Consider the following 24,395-nt stretch of genomic DNA (forward strand, 5'->3'; position numbering starts at 1 on the left):
GCTGCTCCAGGGTCTATAGTATAGCGCGGCCTCCTGAGCGGGCGCTTATTGTTTTGGATCTTTACGTTGCAGTCTTCTCTCCATTGGGCAGACATTCGTGGTGTTGGCGCCGTGATGACGGGTTCCCTGTCTTCTCCTCACAGGTGGCGCACTCTCTCTGCAGCTCATTACTTCAGCCTCCATTTCAGAGTTGTCACGAGTTGGTGAGTCCGGAGCCCTTCATGGCGAGCTGCGCAGATGACCTGTGCATGTAAGTAGATGCGTCCCCCATGTCATTCATCTGAACTATGGGAAGAATGTTACTGTCTCCCCTACTCACCGCCATGTCTTTATGGAGCTTGTAGACTGGGGCGCAGTCATGGCGAAGCAGAAAAGGGCGTTCCCCATACTGTTCCCACAAAGTAGTGACCATACAACTGTCCACAACGTCTTGTCTTCTGAAACTTTAAGATTTCCCTTCACTGGAACTAAGTGGCCGACCCCTGTAGACCCCCCATAGCATTACCCCACATGACCCCTGTAGACCCCCCATAGCATTACCCCGCATGACTCCTGTAGACCCCCCATAGCATTACCCCTCCTCCACCAGACTGTACATCCTGAAGACTCTCCATAGCATTACCCTGTATGACCCCTGAAGACCCCCCATAGCATTACCTCTCCTTAACCAGACTGTACATCCTGAAGACTCTCCATAGCATTACCCCGCATGACCCCTGAAGACCCCACATAGCATTACCTCTCCTTAACCAGACTGTACATCCTGAAGACTCTCCATAGCATTACCCCGCATGACCCCTGAAGACCCCCCCATCGCATTACCTATCCTTAACCAGACTGTACATCCTGAAGACTCTCCATAGCATTACCCCGCATGACCCCTGAAGACCCCCCCATCGCATTACCTATCCTTAACCAGACTGTACATCCTGAAGACTCTCCATAGCATTACCCCATATGACCCCTGAAGACCCCTCATAGCATTACCCCTCCTCCACCAGCCTGTACATCCTGAAGACTCTCCATAGCATTACCCCGTAAGACCCCTGAAGACCCCCCATAGCATTACCTCTCCTTAACCAGACTGTACATCCTGAAGACTCTCCATAGCATTACCCCGCATGACCCCTGAAAACACCCCCATAGCATTACCCCTCCTCCACCAGACTGTACATCCTGAATACTCTCCATAGCATTACCCCGCATGACCCCTGAAGACCCCCCATAGCATTACCCCTCCTCCACCAGACTGTACATCCTGAAGACTCTCCATAGCATTACCCCGTAAGACCCCTGAAGACCCCCCATAGCATTACCTCTCCTTAACCAGACTGTACATCCTGAAGACTCTCCATAGCATTACCCCGCATGACCCCTGAAAACACCCCCATAGCATTACCCCTCCTCCACCAGACTGTACACCCTGAAGACTCTCCATAGCATTACCCCGTATGACCCCTGAAGACCCTCCATAGCATTACCCCTCCTCCACCAGACTGTACATCCTGAAGACTCTCTATAGCATTACCCCGCATGACCCCTGAAGACCCCCCATAGCATTACACCTCCTCCACTAGACTGTACATCCTGAAGACTCTCCATAGCATTACCCCGTATGACCCCTGAAGACCCCCCATAGCATTACCTCTCCTTAACCAGACTGTACATCCTGAAGACTCTCCATAGCATTACCCCGTATGACCCCTGAAGACCCCCCATAGCATTACCCCTCCTCCACCAGACTGTACATCCTGAAGACTCTCCATAGCATTACCCCGCATGACCCCTGTAGACCCCCCATAGCATTACCCCGCATGACCCCTGAAGACCCTCTATAGCATTACCCCTCCTCCACCAGACTGTACATCCTAAAGACTCTCTATAGCATTACCCCGCATGACCCCTGAAGACCCCCCATAGCATTACCCCTCCTCCACCAGACTGTACATCCTGAAGACTCTCCATAGCATTACCCCGCATGACCCCTGAAAACCCCCCCATAGCATTACCCATCCCCCACTGCCCCCTGAGGATCCCCCATAAAATTATCCCTCCTCCACCGACCCTTTAAAACCCCCCATTGCGTTACCCCTCCTCCACCAACCCCTGAAGACCCCCCCCCCCCCCATAGCATTACCACTCCTCCACCTCCATCCCATGCCTGGCATTGTGCTTGGTGATGGAAGGCTGGCATGGAGCGGCCATGGACATCCAGACCATGAAGCTCCTTCCACAGTTAGTGTATATATAGTGTGGCCCCTGTAAAATATATAGTGTATATATAGTGTGGCCCCTGTAAAATATATAGTGTATATGTAGTGTGGCCCCTGTATAATATATAGGGTATATATAGTGTGGCCCCTGTATAGTATATAGGGTATATATAGTGTGGCCCCTGTATAATATATAGTGTATATATAGTGTGGCCCCCTGTATAATATATAGTGTATATATAGTGTGGCCCATGTATAATATATAGTGTGGCCCCCTGTATAATATATAGTGTATATATAGCGTGGCCCCAGTATAATATATAGGGTATATATAGTACGGCCCCTGTATAATATATAGTGTATATATAGTGTGGCCCATGTATAATATATAGTGTGGCCCCCTGTATAATATATAGTGTATATATAGCGTGGCCCCTGTATAATATATAATGTATATATAGTACGGCCCCTGTATAATATATAGTGTATATATAGTGTGGCCCCTGTATAATATATAGTGTATATATAGTGTGGCCCCTGTATAATATATAGTGTATATATAGTGTGGCCCCCTGTATAATATATAGTGTATATATAGTGTGACCCCCTGTATAATATATAGTGTATATATAGTGTGGCCCCTGTATAATATATAGTGTATATATAGTGTGGCCCCCTGTATAATATATAGTGTATATATAGTGTGGCCCCTGTATAATATATAGTGTATATATAGTGTGACCCCTGTATAATATATAGTGTATATATAGTGTGGCCCCTGTATAATATATAGTGTATATATAGTGTGGCCCCCTGTATAATATATAGTGTATATATAGTGCGGCCCCTGTATAATATATAGTGTATATATAGTGTGGCCCTTCTATAATATATAGTGTATATATAGTGTGGCCCTTCTATAATATATAGTGTATATATAGTGTGGCCCCTGTATAATATATAGTGTATATATAGTGCGGCCCCTGTATAATATATAGTGTATATATAGTGCGGCCCATGTATAATATATAGTGTATATATAGCGTGGCCCCTGTATAATATATAGTGTATATATAGTGTGGCCCCTGTATAATATATAATGCGACCCCTGTATAATATATAGTGTATATATAGCGTGGCCCCTGTATAATTTATAGGGTATATATAGTGCGGCCCCTGTATAATATATAGTGTATATATAGTGTGGCCCCTGTATAATATATAGTGTATATATAGCATGGCCCCTGTATAATTTATAGGGTATATATAGTGCGGCCCCTGTATAATATATAGTGTATATATAGTGTGGCCCCTGTATAATAGTGTATATATAGTGTGGCCCCTGTATAATATATAGTGTATATATAGCATGGCCCCTGTATAATTTATAGGGTATATATAGTGCGGCCCCTGTATAATATATAGTGTATATATAGTGTGGCCCCTGTATAATAGTGTATATATAGTGTGGCCCCTGTATAATATATAGTGTATATATAGTGCGGCCCCTGTATAATATATAGGGTATATATAGTGCGGCCCCTGTATAATATATAGTGTATATATAGTGTGGCCCCTGTATAATATATAGTGTATATATAGTGCGGCCCCTGTATAATATATAGGGTATATATAGTGCGGCCCCTGTATAATATATAGTGTATATATAGTGTGGCCCTTCTATAATATATAGTGTATATATAGTGTGGCCCCTGTATAATATATAGTGTATATATAGTGTGGCCCCTGTATAATATATAGGGTATATATAGTGCGGCCCCTGTATAATATATAGTGTATATATAGTGTGGCCCCTGTATAATATATAGTGTATATATAGTGTGGCCCCTGTATAATATATAGTGTATATATAGTACGGCCCCTGTATAATATATAGTGTATATATAGTGTGGCCCATGTATAATATATAGTGTGGCCCCCTGTATAATATATAGTGTATATATAGCGTGGCCCCTGTATAATATATAATGTATATATAGTACGGCCCCTGTATAATATATAGTGTATATATAGTGTGACCCCCTGTATAATATATAGTGTGGTCTATGTATAATATATAGTGTATATATAGTGGTGGCCCCCTGTATAATATATAGTGTATATATAGTGTGGCCCCTGTATAATATATAGTGTGTATATATAGTGTGGCCCCCTGTATAATATATAGTGTATATATAGTGTGGCCCCCTGTATAATATATAGTGTATATATAGTGTGGCCCCCTGTATAATATATAGTGTATATATAGTGTGGCCCCTGTATAATATATAGGGTATATATAGTGTGGCCCCTGTATAATATATAGGGTATATATAGTGTGGCCCCTGTATAATATATAGTGTGTACAGGGAGTGCAGAATTATTAGGCAAGTTGTATTTTTGAGGATTAATTTTATTATTGAACAACAACCATGTTCTCAATGAACCCAAAAAACTCATTAATATCAAAGCTGAATATTTTTGGAAGTAGTTTTTAGTTTTAGCTATTTTAGGGGGATATCTGTGTGTGCAGGTGACTATTACTGTGCATAATTATTAGGCAACTTAACAAAAAACAAATATATACCCATTTCAATTATTTATTTTTACCAGTGAAACCAATATAATATCTCAACATTCACAAATATACATTTCTGACATTCAAAAACAAATCAGTGACCAATATAGCCACCTTTCTTTGCAAGGACACTCAAAAGCCTGCCATCCATGGATTCTGTCAGTGTTTTGATCTGTTCACCATCAACATTGCGTGCAGCAGCAACCACAGCCTCCCAGACACTGTTCAGAGAGGTGTACTGTTTTCCCTCCTTGTAAATCTCACATTTGATGATGGACCACAGGTTCTCAATGGGGTTCAGATCAGGTGAACAAGGAGGCCATGTCATTAGATTTTCTTCTTTTATACCCTTTCTTGCCAGCCACGCTGTGGAGTACTTGGACGCGTGTGATGGAGCATTGTCCTGCATGAAAATCATGTTTTTCTTGAAGGATGCAGACTTCTTCCTGTACCACTGCTTGAAGAAGGTGTCTTCCAGAAACTGGCAGTAGGACTGGGAGTTGAGCTTGACTCCATCCTCTCCCCGAAAAGGTCCCACAAGCTCATCTTTGATGATACCAGCCCAAACCAGTACTCCACCTCCACCTTGCTGGCGTCTGAGTCGGACTGGAGCTCTCTGCCCTTTACCAATCCAGCCACGGGCCCATCCATCTGGCCCATCAAGACTCACTCTCATTTCATCAGTCCATAAAACCTTAGAAAAATCAGTCTTGAGATATTTCTTGGCCCAGTCTTGACGTTTCAGCTTGTGTGTCTTGTTCAGTGGTGGTCGTCTTTCAGCCTTTCTTACCTTGGCCATGTCTCTGAGTATTGCACACCTTGTGCTTTTGGGCACTCCAGTGATGTTGCAGCTCTGAAATATGGCCAAACTGGTGGCAAGTGGCATCTTGGCAGCTGCACGCTTGACTTTTCTCAGTTCATGGGCAGTTATTTTGCGCCTTGGTTTTTCCACACGCTTCTTGCGACCCTGTTGACTATTTTGAATGAAACGCTTGATTGTTCGATGATCACGCTTCAGAAGCTTTGCAATTTTAAGAGTGCTGCATCCCTCTGCAAGATATCTCACTATTTTTGACTTTTCTGAGCCTGTCAAGTCCTTCTTTTGACCCATTTTGCCAAAGGAAAGGAAGTTGCCTAATAATTATGCACACCTGATATAGGGTGTTGATGTCATTAGACCACACCCCTTCTCATTACAGAGATGCACATCACCTAATATGCTTAATTGGTAGTAGGCTTTCGAGCCTATACAGCTTGGAGTAAGACAACATGCATAAAGAGGATGATGTGGTCAAAATACTCATTTGCCTAATAATTCTGCACGCAGTGTATATATAGTGTGGCCCCTGTATAATATATAGTGTATATATAACGTGGCCCCTGTATAATATATAGTGTGTGTATATATAGTGTGGCCCCTCTATAATATATAGTGTATATCTAGTGTGGCCCCTGTATAATATATAGTGTGTATATAGTGTGGCCCCTGTATAATATATAGTGTATATATAGTGTGGCCCCTGTATAATATATAGTGTATATATAGTGTGTCATCAATCGGGGGCATGTTGCTGGGGGTGTTTTGATGCACCGGTACTGGGGGGGTGAGGGGCCAATGTGAAGTTATGTTTTGGGTTCCTATGAGGTGACACCCCTGTATGGAAGCTGTGCTGGATGGCGGTTCCTTATGGAGCACCAGTGTCGGAGGTTTCCCCTGTGCATACAGGTGCACGCCCCCTCCTATTACCTGGCACACAGTGGGGATTCCCATTCTGGTGGATAGTGATGGTCTCCACCTGGGCCTCTTCTGTCCCATTAACACATTCACAGTGTGACTGGACCCCTGTTGGTGCAGGGGACCCCCCCCCCCCTTCACCTTCCCAGTCCTTCAGGTGTCAGGGACGTTCCAGCATCTTTTCTTGGTTTTCTTTGCAGGTCAGAGATGGACATGGGCACCTTGTGCAGAGCTCTGGCAGAGTATGCCCGCGCCTGTGCTCACGCCGGGCACCCACTGCAAGGATGGAGGGAGGTGTTCAAAAAGTGTGGTACGTGTCCCCAGATTAAACATCTCTGGATCTAATCCCATCACCTGCTGATGTATCTAATCCTGTCACGTGATATATTCTACTGAGCTGTGTATCTAATCCTGTCACGTGATATATTCTACTGATCTGTGTATCTAATCCTAATTGTGTGATCCTGCCTGCTGAGCTGTGTATCTAATCCTAATGTGTGTGATCCTGCCTGCTGAGCTGTGTATCTAATCCTAATGTGTGTGATCCTGCCTGCTGAGCTGTGTATCTAATCCTAATGTGTGTGATCCTGCCTGCTGAGCTGTGTATCTAATCCTAATGTGTGTGATCCTGCCTGCTGAGCTGTGTATCTAATCCTAATGTGTGTGTGATCCTGCCTGCTGAGCTGTGTATCTAATCCTAATGTGTGTGTGATCCTTCCTGCTGAGCTGTGTATCTAATCCTAATGTGTGTGTGATCCTTCCTGCTGAGCTGTGTATCTAATCCTAATGTGTGTGTGATCCTTCCTGCTGAGCTGTGTATCTAATCCTAATGTGTGTGTGATCCTGCCTGCTGAGCTGTGTATCTAATCCTAATGTGTGTGATCCTTCTTGCTGAGCTGTGTATCTCCTCCTAATTGTGTGATCCTTCCTGCTGAGCTGTGTATCTAATTCTAATTGTGTGATCCTGCCTGCTGAGCTGTGTATCTAATCCTAATGTGTGTGATCCTTCCTGCTGAGCTGTGTATCTAACCCTAATGTGTGTGTGATCCTTCCTGCTGAGCTGTGTATCTAACACTAATGTGTGAGATCCTTCCTGCTGAACTGTGTATCTAATCCTAATGTGTGTGGTCCTTCCTGCTGAGCTGTGTATCTAACCCTAATGTGTGATCCTTCCTGCTGAACTGTGTATCTAATCCTAATGTGTGTGATCCTTCCTGCTGAGCTGTGTATCTAACCCTAATATGTGTGATCCTTCCTGCTGAGCTGTGTATCTAATCCTAAAGTGTGTGATCCTTCCTGCTGAGCTGTGTATCTAACCCTAATGTGTGTGTGATCCTTCCTGCTGAGCTGTGTTTATCTAACCCTAATGTGTGTGATCCTTCCTGCTGAGCTGTGTATCTAATCCTAATGTGTGTGATCCTTCCTGCTGAGCTGTGTATCTAATCCTAAAGTGTGTGATCCTTCCTGCTGAGCTGTGTATCTAACCCTAATGTGTGTGTGATCCTTCCTGCTGAGCTGTGTATCTAATCCTAATGTGTGAGATCCTTCCTGCTGAACTGTGTATCTAATCCTAATGTGTGTGATCCTTCCTGCTGAGCTGTGTATCTAACCCTAATGTGTGATCCTTCCTGCTGAACTGTGTATCTAATCCTAATGTGTGTGATCCTTCCTGCTGAGCGGTGTATCTAACCCTAATATGTGTGATCCTTCCTGCTGAGCTGTGTATCTAATCCTAAAGTGTGTGATCCTTCCTGCTGAGCTGTGTATCTAACCCTAATATGTGTAATCCTTCCTGCTGAGCTGTGTATCTAATCCTAATTGTGTGATCCTTCCTGCTGAGCTGTGTATCTAATCCTAAAGTGTGTGATCCTTCCTGCTGAGCTGTGTATCTAATCCTAATTGTGTGATCCTTCCTGCTGAGCTGTGTATCTAATCCTAAAGTGTGTGATCCTTCCTGCTGAGCTGTGTATCTAATCCTAATGTGTGTGATCCTTTCTGCTGAGCTGTGTATCTAATCCTAATGTGTGTGATCCTGCCTGCTGAGCTGTGTATCTAATCCTAATGTGTGTGTGATCCTGCCTGCTGAGCTGTGTATCTAATCCTAATGTGTGTGATCCTTCCTGCTGAGCTGTGTATCTAATCCTAATGTGTGTGTGATCCTGCCTGCTGAGCTGTGTATCTCCTCCTAATTGTGTGATCCTTCCTGCTGAGCTGTGTATCTAATTCTAATTGTGTGATCCTGCCTGCTGAGCTGTGTATCTAATCCTAATGTGTGTGTGATCCTGCCTGCTGAGCTGTGTATCTAATCCTAATGTGTGTGATCCTTCCTGCTGAGCTGTGTATCTAACCCTAATGTGTGTGTGATCCTTCCTGCTGAGCTGTGTATCTAACCCTAATGTGTGAGATCCTTCCTGCTGAACTGTGTATCTAATCCTAATGTGTGTGGTCCTTCCTGCTGAGCTGTGTATCTAACCCTAATGTGTGATCCTTCCTGCTGAACTGTGTATCTAATCCTAATGTGTGTGATCCTTCCTGCTGAGCTGTGTATCTAACCCTAATATGTGTGATCCTTCCTGCTGAGCTGTGTATCTAATCCTAAAGTGTGTGATCCTTCCTGCTGAGCTGTGTATCTAACCCTAATGTGTGATCCTTCCTGCTGAGCTGTGTATCTAATCCTAAAGTGTGTGATCCTTCCTGCTGAGCTGTGTATCTAACCCTAATGTGTGTGTGATCCTTCCTGCTGAGCTGTGTTTATCTAACCCTAATGTGTGTGATCCTTCCTGCTGAGCTGTGTATCTAATCCTAATGTGTGTGATCCTTCCTGCTGAGCTGTGTATCTAATCCTAAAGTGTGTGATCCTTCCTGCTGAGCTGTGTATCTAACCCTAATATGTGTAATCCTTCCTGCTGAGCTGTGTATCTAATCCTAATGTGTGTGATCCTTCCTGCTGAGCTGTGTATCTAACCCTAATGTGTGTGTGATCCTTCCTGCTGAGCTGTGTATCTAATCCTAATGTGTGAGATCCTTCCTGCTGAACTGTGTATCTAATCCTAATGTGTGTGATCCTTCCTGCTGAGCGGTGTATCTAACCCTAATATGTGTGATCCTTCCTGCTGAGCTGTGTATCTAATCCTAAAGTGTGTGATCCTTCCTGCTGAGCTGTGTATCTAACCCTAATATGTGTAATCCTTCCTGCTGAGCTGTGTATCTAATCCTAATTGTGTGATCCTTCCTGCTGAGCTGTGTATCTAATCCTAAAGTGTGTGATCCTTCCTGCTGAGCTGTGTATCTAATCCTAATTGTGTGATCCTTCCTGCTGAGCTGTGTATCTAATCCTAAAGTGTGTGATCCTTCCTGCTGAGCTGTGTATCTAATCCTAATGTGTGTGATCCTTCCTGCTGAGCTGTGTATCTAATCCTAATGTGTGAGATCCTTCCTGCTGAACTGTGTATCTAATCCTAATGTGTGTGATCCTTCCTGCTGAACTGTGTATCTAATCCTAAAGTGTGTGATCCTTCCTGCTGAGCTGTGAATCCATTGTTCTGTGCGGTTCTATACTGTTTTATACTATTGTGCACTGTTCTATACTTTCTATACTGGTCTATACTATTGTATACTCTTCTATACTATTCTGTTTTGTATTTTTATGTACTGTTCTATACTGTTCTATAGTGTTGTGTACTGTTCTAAACTGGTCTATACTGGTCTGTACTCTTCTGTACTGTTGTATACTATTCTATACCGCTCTATACTATTCTGTTAGCACTTTATACTATTCTATACAGCTCTATAGTATTCTTAAAGGTCTATGTTTTTGTATACCGCTCTGTACTATTCTGTTAGCACTCTGTAACTTTTTATACCGCTCTGTACTATTCTGTTAGCACTCTGTACTTTTTATACCGCTCTGTACTATTCTGTTAGCACTCTGTAACTTTCTGTACCACTCTGTACTATTCTGTTAGCACTCTGTACTTTGTATACCACTCTGTACTATTCTGTTAGCACTCTGTACTTTGTATACCGCTCTGTACTATTCTGTTAGCACTCTGTACTTTGTATACCGCTCTGTACTATTCTGTTAGCACTCTGTACTTTGTATACCACTCTATACTATTCTGTTAGCACTCTGTACTTTGTATACCACTCTGTACTATTCTGTTAGCACTCTGTACTTTTTATACCGCTCTGTACTATTCTGTTAGCACTCTGTACTTTGTATACCACTCTGTACTATTCTGTTAGCACTCTGTACTTTTTATACCGCTCTGTACTATTCTGTTAGCACTCTGTACTTTTTATACCGCTCTGTACTATTCTGTTAGCACTCTGTACTTTGTATACCACTCTGTACTATTCTGTTAGCACTCTGTACTTTGTATACCACTCTGTACTATTCTGTTAGCACTCTGTACTTTTTATACCGCTCTGTACTATTCTGTTAGCACTCTGTAACTTTCTGTACCACTCTGTACTATTGTTAGCATTCTGTACTTTTCTATACCCCTCTACACAATTCTTTTAGCTCTCTATACTATTTTATTCCGCTCAATACTATTCTATACCGCTCTATACTATTCTGTTAGCACTTTATGCTATTCTGTTCCGCTCTGTACTATTCTATACCACTCTATAGTATTGTATATCGGTCTATGCTTTTGTTAGCACTCTCTACTTTTCTTTATCTCTCTATACTATTGTTAGCATTCTGTACTATTTTAAACCAATCTATACTATTCTATACTGCTCCATACTATTCTGTTAGCACTTCATACTATTCTATACTGCTCCATACCATTCTGTTAGCACTTCATACTATTCTATTCCGCTGTATGCTATTCTATACCACTCTATACTATTCTGTTAGCACTCTATAATTTTATATATCGCTCTATACTATTCTGTTAGCACTTTATTCTATTCTATACCGCTCTATACTATTCTGTTAGCATTCTATGCTCTTCTATTAGCATTCTATACTATTCTGTTAGCACTCTATATTTTATATATAGCTCTGTACTATTCTGTTAGCACTCTATGCTATTGTTAGCATTCTGTACTTTTCTATACCGCTCTATACTATTCTGTTAGCACTTTATACTATTCTGTTAGCAGTCTATGCTATTCTGTTAGTACTTTTTTGTACCAATATACTTTTTTATGCTCTATACCTTTCTATACTGCCCTATACTTTTCTATACCTTTTTATACAATCCTGTTAGCACTCTATACTTTCCTATACCACTCTATACCGCTTTATGCTTTTCTATACCTACTTTCTGTACCGCTCTATACTTTCTGTACTGCTCTCTTCCTTTCTGTACCGCTCTATACTTTCTGTACCGCTCTATACTTTCTATACCGTTCTCTTCCTTTCTGTACTGCTCTCTTCCTTTCTGTACCGCTCTATACTTTCTGTACCGCTCTATACTTTCTATACCGTTCTCTTCCTTTCTGTACCGCTCTCTTCCTTTCTGTACCGCTCTCTTCCTTTCTGTACCGCTCTCTTCCTTTCTGTACTGCTCTCTTCCTTTCTGTACCGCTCTCTTCCTTTCTGTACTGCTCTCTTCCTTTCTGTACCGCTCTATACTTTCTGCACTGCTCTCTTCTTTTCTGTACCGCTCTCTTCCTTTCTGTACCGCTCTCTTCCTTTCTGTACTGCTCTCTTCCTTTCTGTACCGCTCTCTTCCTTTCTGTACTGCTCTCTTCCTTTCTGTACTGCTCTCTTCCTTTCTGTACTGCTCTCTTCCTTTCTATACCGCTCTATACTATTCTATACCGCTCTCTTCCTTTCTGTACCGCTCTCTTCCTTTCTGTACCGCTCTCTTCCTTTCTGTACCGCTCTCTTCCTTTCTGTACTGCTCTCTTCCTTTCTGTACCGCTCTCTTCCTTTCTGTACTGCTCTCTTCCTTTCTGTACTGCTCTCTTCCTTTCTGTACTGCTCTCTTCCTTTCTATACCGCTCTATACTATTCTATACCGCTCTCTTCCTTTCTGTACCGCTCTCTTCCTTTCTGTACCGCTCTCTTCCTTTCTATACCGCTCTCTTCCTTTCTGTACCGCTCTCTTCCTTTCTGTACCGCTCTCTTCCTTTCTGTACTGCTCTCTTCCTTTCTATACCGCTCTCTTCCTTTCTGTACTGCTCTCTTCCTTTCTGTACTGCTCTCTTCCTTTCTGTACCGCTCTCTTCCTTTCTATACCGCTCTATACTATTCTATACCGCTCTCTTCCTTTCTGTACCGCTCTGTCGCTTTCTTTGCAGCATTATTCTGCTCATGTGTCATGTTTTCTGTGAGGTTTGCTCTGTGTGTGTTGCAGTAACCGTGTTCTTCCTCTGCAGACGTTACATGTGACACTGGCCTGGTATACAGTGAATGCATTGAATGTTGTCCAACCTCGTGCCACCTGAGGAAGCCATGTATGGACAGCGAGATCTCCTGTGTAGACGGCTGCTACTGTCCTGAGGGTAACACATCTTCAGCGGTGCTGATGTGCTGTATATGGAGTGGAGTCTCTCCGGTCACTGTAGGATCGGCTGCTATGTCTGCTGGTCCAGGACACTCCACAATGAGCTGCGCTTCTCCTGTGGGATGCTCATAGAGCTGCTGCGGGCTGACTCTTTGTATACTGCTGTATACCATTCTTTTAGAACTTTTTTTATTGTCTACATATCAGAATCTTACACTTTGCTTCTGTTTACAGGGATGGTTCTAGAAAATGAAACTTGTGTTTATCCCTCTGAATGTCCCTGCGATTTCCATGGCGTCCCCCGCCAAGCTGGCACTGTGGTGCAGGACCAGTGTAACAACTGGTGGGTGTCTGACTGGGGCTGACTAAGCCATGGCTGAGCATTGATTGGACAGTGATGCCTTTGAAAGTCATGGAACTGAGTAGATGTGTGCAATGAAGAACTGGAAGGAGGCAGAAGGGGGCGCTGGAGGGGGGGGGGGGTCCTGGAGAGGAGGACAGAGAGGGGGCCCTGGAGAGGAGGACAGTGGGGGCCCTGTAGAGAAGGACAGAGGGGGGGGGCTGGAGAGAAGGACAGGGGGGGCAGCCAGGAGAGAAGGACAGAGGGGGGCCTGGAGATGAGGACAGAGGGGGGCCTGGAGATGAGGACAGAGGGGGGCCTGGAGATGAGGACAGAGGGGGGCCTGGAGATGAGGACAGAGGGGGGCCTGGAGAGGAGTACAGAGGGGGGCCTGGAGATGAGTACAGAGGGGGGCCTGGAGATGAGGACAGAGGGGGGCCTGGAGATGAGGACAGAGGGGGGCCTGGAGATGAGCACAGAGGGGGGCCTGGAGATGAGGACAGAGGGGGGCCTGTAGATGAGGACAGAGGGGGGCCTGGAGTTGAGGACAGAGGGGGGCCTGGAGTTGAGGACAGAGGGGGGCCTGGAGATGAGGACAGAGGGGGGCCTGGAGATGAGGACAGAGGGGGGCCTGGAGATGAGTACAGAGGGGGGCCTGGAGATGAGGACAGAGGGGGGCCCTGTAGAGAAGGACAGAGGGGGGGGGGCTGGAGAGAAGGGGACAGAGGGGGGCCTGGAGATGAGGACAGAGGGGGGCCTGGAGATGAGGACAGAGGGGGGCCTGGAGATGAGGACAGAGGGGGGCCTGGAGATGAGGACAGAGGGGGGCCTGGAGATGAGGACAGAGGGGGGCCTGGAGATGAGGACAGAGGGGGGCCTGGAGATGAGGACAGAGGGGGGCCTGGAGATGAGGACAGAGGGGGGCCTGGAGATGAGGACAGAGGGGGGCCTGGAGATGAGGACAGAGGGGGGCCTGGAGATGAGGACAGAGGGGGGCCTGGAGATGAGGACAGAGGGGGGCCTGGAGATGAGGACAGAGGGGGGCCTGGAGATGAGGACAGAGGGGAGCCTGGAGATGAGTACAGAGGGGGGCCTAGAGATGAGGACAGAGGGGGGCCTGGAGATGAGGACAGAGGGGGGCCTGGAGATGAGTACAGAGGGGGGCCTGGAGATGAGGACAGAGGGGGGCCCTGTAGAGAAGGACAGAGGGGGGGGGGGGCTGGAGAGAAGGGGACAGAGGGGGGCCTGGAGATGAGTACAGAGGGGGGCCTGGAGATGAGGACAGAGGGGGGCCTGGAGATGAGGACAGAGGGGAGCCTGGAGATGAGGACAGAGGGGAGCCTGGAGATGAGGACAGAGGGGGGCCTGGAGATGAGGACAGAGGAGGGCCTGGAGATGAGGACAGAGGGCGGCCTGGAGATGAGGACAGAGGAGGGCCTGGAGATGAGTACAGAGGGGGGCCTGGAGATGAGGACAGAGGGGGGCCCTGTAGAGAAGGACAGAGGGGGGGGGGGGCTGGAGAGAAGGGGACAGAGGGGGGCCTGGAGATGAGGACAGAGGGAGGCCTGGAGATGAGGACAGAGGGGGGCCCTGTAGAGAAGGACAGAGGGGGGCCCTGTAGAGAAGGACAGAGGGGGGCCCTGTAGAGAAGGACAGAGGGGGGCCTGGAGATGAGGACAGAGGGGGGCCTGGAGATGAGGACAGAGGGGGGCCTGGAGATGAGGACAGAGGGGGGGGGGGGGCTGGAGAGAAGGGGACAGAGGGGGGCCTGGAGATGAGGACAGAGGGAGGCCTGGAGATGAGGACAGAGGGGGGCCCTGTAGAGAAGGACAGAGGGGGGCCCTGTAGAGAAGGACAGAGGGGGGCCCTGTAGAGAAGGACAGAGGGGGGCCTGGAGATGAGGACAGAGGGGGGCCTGGAGATGAGGACAGAGGGGGGCCTGGAGATGAGGACAGAGGAGGGCCTGGAGATGAGGACAGAGGGGGGCCTGGAGATGAGGACAGAGGGGGGCCTGGAGATGAGGACAGAGGGGGGCCTGGAGATGAGGACAGAGGGGGGCCTGGAGATGAGGACAGAGGGGGCCTGGAGATGAGGACAGAGGGGGGCCTGGAGATGAGGACAGAGGGGGGCCTGGAGATGAGGGGGACCGTTGAGGGGACAGATGAATTTGGCAGTGTTTTCTTTGTCCCACCTACTGTTAACACATACCTGCTTGGCTGAGCATGCAGGTGTATTTGGGGATCAGGAGAAATAGCTGTCGATTGATTGAGATTTATGGTCATCTTTACAATATAATGCATTTTATACATTGTTGGCCCCCTCAGGCCATGAATAAGAGTTGATCGTTGATCTGGAGGGGCTTTCTGGTCTCCAGGAGTTGACTTTGATTTCTCTTCTTGGTTTTGCAGCACTTGTTCTGAAGGAAAATGGGTTTGCACAGAGCTGACTTGTCCAGGTGAGTGCGGCGTCTGCTGGCTGATCTTCAAGGGAGGGGAGCTTGTTTCCGAAGCACACGTGTTCTGTGGACAAACATGCAGTAAATTGTAGTGAAGGTTATGTTTTTCATGGTTTCAAGAATCATTTCTCAACATGATGATGATTGTCGTGGTGACCTTTTTCAAGTATCATCAGTGTGTGCACACATAGGGGGAATGCCGAGACCGGTTTTGGCATCCCCCCTATATGTGTACCCACTGATGATACTTGAAAAAGGTCACCACAACCGAAACGTCGTCATCATCATGTTGAGTCTGATGGAGGGTCATACTGTTGGTCACAGGACACGGCCAAGGACCAGAAGACAGTGGACAGCTCTGGTACAAAGATGGCCTTCACTTCAGTTTACAGCATGTACCTTTCAAGGTGAACAATAGACATTTTTATTGGAGTGCTGCCTTTGGGTTCGGAGGTTCCAGGTGTTTGCGCCATTTGTTCTTGACTTCAGACCTTTACGGTCTTGTGTCTTTTGCCACCAGAGGAATGTATATGAAGGAGACTAATCTCATGCTCTTCTGCTCTTCTTCTGCCAGCCGAGTGTTCTGTCACTGGGGACTTTCACATTATGACATTTGATGGACGTAAATACACTTTCCAGGCCCCATGCCAGTACATCCTGGCGAAGAGCCTCTCATCCGGAACCTTCACTGTGTCTCTGCAGAACGCCCCCTGTGGACCGGTGAGTTACTGCAGGTTGTGCAGATGCCACAAAACATGGCCCTGGTGCAGACTGCTGCGCTCCGTCCATCTCCTGTGAGATGGGTGCACGGTTGTAGAACTTGGCAGACACAACAAGCAGCGTCTGCATCCCATGTGGGGTCTGCTGGTATTATTTCATCTTCGGCCCAGTAGTCACCTGAGCGGAGAATGGTCTCCTTACAGATAACGTCTAATTACTCTGTAGCTTATAAAAAACGCCTCATTTATTGTGCTGATGTCTGGACTGGGGAGGTCGCCCATGTTCTGTGTCCGCACCTGGCCCCATGAAAGACTGTCTGGATGAAAACCTTAAATACGAGAGAAGTGCAGTGGGATGAGGAGACTTTCCTGGATGAGATCACAAAGCTCCCAGTCATCCCGTCCCACAGCTGGTGACACGAGCCGTCATCGCCCTGTAAGTGGCCTCAGAATTATGAGGAATTTTGCTAAAGTGCTTTCTGAAGAGAGAATGAGAGGAGCCATGAGCGCGGAGCAATGCGGTGTCCGGTGTCCGCAGCAACACTTTGTAATTTGCTGAGATGTGAAAAGATTTGAATATATAAGATATTTTTTGTTGAGTGTTTTGAGCGGATTATGTGTGAGGAAACTATGAAAGGATCAATTCATGAGGACAGAGAATTATTCTCCTCTAGAATTTCTTCTCTTCATGAGCGATTGATAATGAAAGTGTCCCCCCTGCACCATAGGATACGGTCAGTAGATGCTTAGTGTCCTCCCTGCACCATAGGATACGGTCAGTAGGTGCTTAGTGTCCCCCCTGCACCATAGGATACGGTCAGTAGATGCTCAGTGTCCTCCCTGCACCATAGGATACGGTCAGTAGGTGCTTAGTGTCCCCCCTGCACCATAGGATACGGTCAGTAGGTGCTTAGTGTCCCCCCTGCACCATAGGATACGGTCAGTAGATGCTTAGTGTCCTCCCTGCACCATAGGATACGGTCAGTAGATGCTTAGTGTCCTCCCTGCACCATAGGATACGGTCAGTAGGTGCTTAGTGTCCTCCCTGCACCATAGGATACGGTCAGTAGGTGCTTAGTGTCCCCCCTGCACCATAGGATACGGTCAGTAGATGCTCAGTGTCCTCCCTGCACCATAGGATACGGTCAGTAGATGCTCAGTGTCCTCCCTGCACCATAGGATACGGTCAGTAGATGCTCAGTGTCCTCCCTGCACCATAGGATACGGTCAGTAGGTGCTTAGTGTCCCCCCTGCACCATAGGATACGGTCAGTAGATGCTTAGTGTCCCCCCTGCACCATAGGATACGGTCAGTAGATGCTCAGTGTCCTCCCTGCACCATAGGAAACGGTCAGTAGGTGCTCAGTGTCCTCCCTGCACCATAGGATACGGTCAGTAGGTGCTTAGTGTCCTCCCTGCACCATAGGAAACGGTCAGTAGATGCTCAGTGTCCTCCCTGCACCATAGGATACGGTCAGTAGGTGCTCAGTGTCCTCCCTTCACCATAGGATACGGTCAGTAGATGCTCAGTGTCCTCCCTGCACCATAGGATACGGTCAGTAGGTGCTCAGTGTCCTCCCTGCACCATAGGATACGGTCAGTAGATGCTCAGTGTCCTCCCTGCACCATAGGATACGGTCAGTAGATGCTCAGTGTCCCCCCTGCACCATAGGATACGGTCAGTAGATGCTCAGTGTCCTCCCTGCACCATAGGATACGGTCAGTAGATGCTCAGTGTCCCCCCTGCACCATAGGATACGGTCAGTAGGTGCTTAGTATCCCCCCTGCACCATAGGATACGGTCAGTAGGTGCTCAGTGTCCTCCCTGCACCATAGGATACGGTCAGTAGATGCTCAGTGTCCTCCCTGCACCATAGGATACGGTCAGTAGATGCTCAGTGTCCTCCCTGCACCATAGGATACGGTCAGTAGATGCTCAGTGTCCTCCCTGCACCATAGGATACGGTCAGTAGATGCTCAGTGTCCTCCCTGCACCATAGGATACGGTCAGTAGGTGCTTAGTGTCCCCCCTGCACCATAGGATACGGTCAGTAGATGCTCAGTGTCCTCCCTGCACCATAGGATACGGTCAGTAGATGCTCAGTGTCCTCCCTGCACCATAGGATACGGTCAGTAGGTGCTCAGTGTCCTCCCTTCACCATAGGATACGGTCAGTAGATGCTCAGTGTCCTCCCTGCACCATAGGATACGGTCAGTAGATGCTCAGTGTCCCCCCTGCACCATAGGATACGGTCAGTAGGTGCTTAGTGTCCCCCCTGCACCATAGGATACGGTCAGTAGATGCTCAGTGTCCTCCCTGCACCATAGGATACGGTCAGTAGATGCTCAGTGTCCTCCCTGCACCATAGGATACGGTCAGTAGATGCTCAGTGTCCTCCCTGCACCATAGGATACGGTCAGTAGATGCTCAGTGTCCTCCCTGCACCATAGGATACGGTCAGTAGATGCTCAGTGTCCTCCCTGCACCATAGGATACGGTCAGTAGGTGCTTAGTGTCCCCCCTGCACCATAGGATACGGTCAGTAGATGCTCAGTGTCCTCCCTGCACCATAGGATACGGTCAGTACAGGGAGTGCAGAATTATTAGGCAAGTTGTATTTTTGAGGATTAATTTTATTATTGAACAACAACCATGTTCTCAATGAACCCAAAAAACTCATTAATATCAAAGCTGAATATTTTTGGAAGTAGTTTTTAGTTTGTTTTTAGTTTTAGCTATTTTAGGGGGATATCTGTGTGTGCAGGTGACTATTACTGTGCATAATTATTAGGCAACTTAACAAAAAACAAATATATACCCATTTCAATTATTTATTTTTACCAGTGAAACCAATATAACATCTCAACATTCACAAATATACATTTCTGACATTCAAAAACAAAACAAAAACAAATCAGTGACCAATATAGCCACCTTTCTTTGCAAGGACACTCAAAAGCCTGCCATCCATGGATTCTGTCAGTGTTTTGATCTGTTCACCATCAACATTGCGTGCAGCAGCAACCACAGCCTCCCAGACACTGTTCAGAGAGGTGTACTGTTTTCCCTCCTTGTAAATCTCACATTTGATGATGGACCACAGGTTCTCAATGGGGTTCAGATCAGGTGAACAAGGAGGCCATGTCATTAGATTTTCTTCTTTTATACCCTTTCTTGCCAGCCACGCTGTGGAGTACTTGGACGCGTGTGATGGAGCATTGTCCTGCATGAAAATCATGTTTTTCTTGAAGGATGCAGACTTCTTCCTGTACCACTGCTTGAAGAAGGTGTCTTCCAGAAACTGGCAGTAGGACTGGGAGTTGAGCTTGACTCCATCCTCAACCCGAAAAGGCCCCACAAGCTCATCTTTGATGATACCAGCCCAAACCAGTACTCCACCTCCACCTTGCTGGCGTCTGAGTCGGACTGGAGCTCTCTGCCCTTTACCAATCCAGCCACGGGCCCATCCATCTGGCCCATCAAGACTCACTCTCATTTCATCAGTCCATAAAACCTTAGAAAAATCAGTCTTGAGATATTTCTTGGCCCAGTCTTGACGTTTCAGCTTGTGTGTCTTGTTCAGTGGTGGTCGTCTTTCAGCCTTTCTTACCTTGGCCATGTCTCTGAGTATTGCACACCTTGTGCTTTTGGGCACTCCAGTGATGTTGCAGCTCTGAAATATGGCCAAACTGGTGGCAAGTGGCATCTTGGCAGCTGCACGCTTGACTTTTCTCAGTTCATGGGCAGTTATTTTGCGCCTTGGTTTTTCCACACGCTTCTTGCGACCCTGTTGACTATTTTGAATGAAACGCTTGATTGTTCGATGATCACGCTTCAGAAGCTTTGCAATTTTAAGAGTGCTGCATCCCTCTGCAAGATATCTCACTATTTTTGACTTTTCTGAGCCTGTCAAGTCCTTCTTTTGACCCATTTTGCCAAAGGAAAGGAAGTTGCCTAATAATTATGCACACCTAATATAGGGTATTGATGTCATTAGACCACACCCCTTCTCATTACAGAGATGCACATCACCTAATATGCTTAATTGGTAGTAGGCTTTCGAGCCTATACAGCTTGGAGTAAGACCACATGCATAAAGAGGATGATGTGGTCAAAATACTCATTTGCCTAATAATTCTGTACAGGGTGTAGATGCTCAGTGTCCTCCCTGCACCATAGGATACGGTCAGTAGGTGCTCAGTGTCCTCCCTTCACCATAGGATACGGTCAGTAGATGCTCAGTGTCCTCCCTGCACCATAGGATACGGTCAGTAGATGCTCAGTGTCCCCCCTGCACCATAGGATACGGTCAGTAGATACTCAGTGTCCTCCCTGCACCATAGGATACGGTCAGTAGATGCTCAGTGTCCTCCTGCACCATAGGATACGGTCAGTAGATGCTTAGTGTCCTCCCTGCACCATAGGATACGGTCAGTAGGTGCTTAGTGTCCTCCCTGCACCATAGGATACGGTCAGTAGATGCTCAGTGTCCTCCCTGCACCATAGGATACGGTCAGTAGGTGCTTAGTGTCCTCCCTGCACCATAGGATACGGTCAGTAGATGCTCAGTGTCCTCCCTGCACCATAGGATACGGTCAGTAGGTGTTCAGTGTCCTCCCTGCACCATAGGATACGGTCAGTAGGTGCTCAGTGTCCCCCCTGCACCATAGGATACGGTCAGTAGATGCTTAGTGTCCTCCCTGCACCATAGGATACGGTCAGTAGATGCTCAGTGTCCTCCCTGCACCATAGGATACGGTCAGTAGATACTCAGTGTCCTCCCTGCACCATAGGATACGGTCAGTAGATACTCAGTGTCCTCCCTGCACCATAGGATACGGTCAGTAGATGCTTAGTGTCCTCCCTGCACCATAGGATACGGTCAGTAGATGCTCAGTGTCCTCCCTGCACCATAGGATACGGTCAGTAGGTGCTCAGTGTCCTCCCTGCACCATAGGATACGGTCAGTAGATGCTCAGTGTCCTCCCTGCACCATAGGATACGGTCAGTAGGTGCTCAGTGTCCTCCCTGCACCATAGGATACGGTCAGTAGATGCTCAGTGTCCCCCCCTGCACCATAGGATACGGTCAGTAGGTGCTTAGTGTCCCCCCTGCACCATAGGATACGGTCAGTAGGTGCTTAGTGTCCCCCCTGCACCATAGGATACGGTCAGTAGATGCTCAGTGTCCCCCCTGCACCATAGGATACGGTCAGTAGATGCTTAGTGTCCTCCCTGCACCATAGGATACGGTCAGTAGATGCTTAGTGTCCTCCCTGCACCATAGGATACGGTCAGTAGGTGCTCAGTGTCCTCCCTGCACCATAGGATACGGTCAGTAGATGCTCAGTGTCCCCCCTGCACCATAGGATACGGTCAGTAGATGCTCAGTGTCCTCCCTGCACCATAGGATACGGTCAGTAGGTGCTCAGTGTCCCCCCTGCACCATAGGATACGGTCAGTAGGTGCTCAGTGTCCCCCCTGCACCATAGGATACGGTCAGTAGGTGCTCAGTGTCCCCCCTGCACCATAGGATACGGTCAGTAGATGCTTAGTGTCCCCCCTGCACCATAGGATACGGTCAGTAGATGCTCAGTGTCCTCCCTGCACCATAGGATACGGTCAGTAGATGCTCAGTGTCCTCCCTGCACCATAGGATACGGTCAGTAGATGCTTAGTGTCCCCCCTGCACCATAGGATACGGTCAGTAGATGCTTAGTGTCCCCCCTGCACCATAGGATACGGTCAGTAGATGCTCAGTGTCCTCCCTGCACCATAGGATTCGGTCAGTAGATACTCAGTGTCCTCCCTGCACCATAGGATACGGTCAGTAGATGCTCAGTGTCCCCCCTGCACCATAGGATACGGTCAGTAGATACTCAGTGTCCTCCCTGCACCATAGGATACGGTCAGTAGATACTCAGTGTCCCCCCTGCACCATAGGATACGGTCAGTAGATGCTCAGTGTCCTCCCTGCACCATAGGATACGGTCAGTAGATACTCAGTGTCCTCCCTGCACCATAGGATACGGTCAGTAGATACTCAGTGTCCTCCCTGCACCATAGGATACGGTCAGTAGGTGCTCAGTGTCCTCCCTGCACCATAGGATACGGTCAGTAGATACTCAGTGTCCTCCCTGCACCATAGGATACGGTCAGTAGATGCTCAGTGTCCTCCCTGCACCATAGGATACGGTCAGTAGGTGCTTAGTGTCCCCCCTGCACCATAGGATACGGTCAGTAGATGCTCAGTGTCCTCCCTGCACCATAGGATACGGTCAGTAGATACTCAGTGTCCTCCCTGCACCATAGGATACGGTAGTAGGTGCTCAGTGTCCTCCCTGCACCATAGGATACGGTCAGTAGATACTCAGTGTCCCCCCTGCACCATAGGATACGGTCAGTAGATACTCAGTGTCCCCCCTGCACCATAGGATACGGTCAGTAGATACTCAGTGTCCCCCCTGCACCATAGGATACGGTCAGTAGATACTCAGTGTCCTCCCTGCACCATAGGATACGGTCAGTAGATACTCAGTGTCCCCCCTGCACCATAGGATACGGTCAGTAGATACTCAGTGTCCTCCCTGCACCATAGGATACGGTCAGTAGATACTCAGTGTCCTCCCTGCACCATAGGATACGGTAGTAGGTGCTCAGTGTCCTCCCTGCACCATAGGATATGGGACTCCAGCATTTTCAGGACAGAGATTTCGGCAGCTGCTTTAAACTGAGACGTGGTAACAGACCTTCAGCTGTGGGGAATGTCCAGATATGATGTTCAGAATGATTTTTCAGTTTCTGCGCAGCAAGCAGAGGTCTTAAGAATGGTGGGAGTCTTTTAGAGCTGAGCTTTTGTGCTGAAGGATCCTCCCTGGACATTTCCACATTTTGGGGACCTCCAGGCCTATCTTTATAGGCACCAGAGTTCACCCCTAATTCACTGTCTGGGGTTCCTTGTGCCAGGGTGCAGCCCCTAGAAGGTCTCTCCACTCCGTGCCACCATGAAGGCTCCCACTAGATTTCAGATCCTTCTTTTTGGGTTTTGCAGAACCTGGACGGATCCTGTATCCAGTCTGTGAACATCATCGTTCACCAGGATCAGAGGAAAGAGGTGATTCTGACGCAGTCCGGAGACGTCTTTGTGTATGACCAATACAAAGTCAACCTGCCATATACCGACGGTGAGTGCTGCGAGCGCAGGGCGCCATCTGCTGCACATCACATCTTATATAGCACCCATAGGAGGCAATGTGGCGGCTGCACAAACACTGGAAATGTGGCCATAGTGTGCATGTAGGTGTGCTACGTCTCTATTTTATTTTATGCACTTATATAGCGCTACTATATTCCGCAGAACTTTACAGATATCAGCATCAAGCTGTCCACAATGGGGCTCACAATCTAAGTGTCTATACTTGTGTATGGTGTAGTGTATATACAGTATGGTTGTAGTGTGCATATGGCTATATTATATATACAGCGTGGTTGTATTGTGTGTATATGTGGCTATATTATATATATATATATATATATATATATATATACCGTATAGTTGTAGTGTGTATATATAGTGTGTGTATACACAGTCTGGGTGTAGTGTGTATATATAGTGTGTGTATACACAGTCTGGGTGTAGTGTGTGTATATAGTGTGTGTATACACAGTCTGGGTGTAGTGTGTGTATATAGTGTGTGTATACACAGCCTGGGTGTAGTGTGTATATATAGTGTGTGTATACACAGTCTGGGTGTAGTGTGTGTATATAGTGTGTGTATACACAGTCTGGGTGTAGTGTGTGTATATAGTGTGTGTATACACAGTCTGGGTGTAGTGTGTATATATAGTGTGTGTATACACAGTCTGGGTGTAGTGTGTATATATAGTGT

The 24,395-nt window shown here is 47.1% G+C and overlaps 1 protein-coding gene across 1 annotated transcript in view; it reads left to right on the plus strand.

The window, feature by feature from the left end:
- The window catches only part of OTOG (otogelin), a 120,973-nt gene that overhangs the window by 40,301 nt on the left and 56,277 nt on the right, over positions 1–24,395 (plus strand). The window contains exons 12-18 of the mRNA XM_040410305.1: positions 144–250; positions 6,727–6,836; positions 12,866–12,991; positions 13,228–13,336; positions 15,742–15,788; positions 16,363–16,508; positions 23,558–23,690. Coding sequence (XP_040266239.1) covers positions 144–250; positions 6,727–6,836; positions 12,866–12,991; positions 13,228–13,336; positions 15,742–15,788; positions 16,363–16,508; positions 23,558–23,690 — 778 coding nt within the window. The remainder of the gene's footprint in view (positions 1–143; positions 251–6,726; positions 6,837–12,865; positions 12,992–13,227; positions 13,337–15,741; positions 15,789–16,362; positions 16,509–23,557; positions 23,691–24,395) is intronic.

This window comes from Bufo bufo, chromosome 10 (genome assembly GCF_905171765.1).
Source record: "Bufo bufo chromosome 10, aBufBuf1.1, whole genome shotgun sequence".
In the NCBI taxonomy this organism is placed as follows: domain Eukaryota; kingdom Metazoa; phylum Chordata; class Amphibia; order Anura; family Bufonidae; genus Bufo; species Bufo bufo.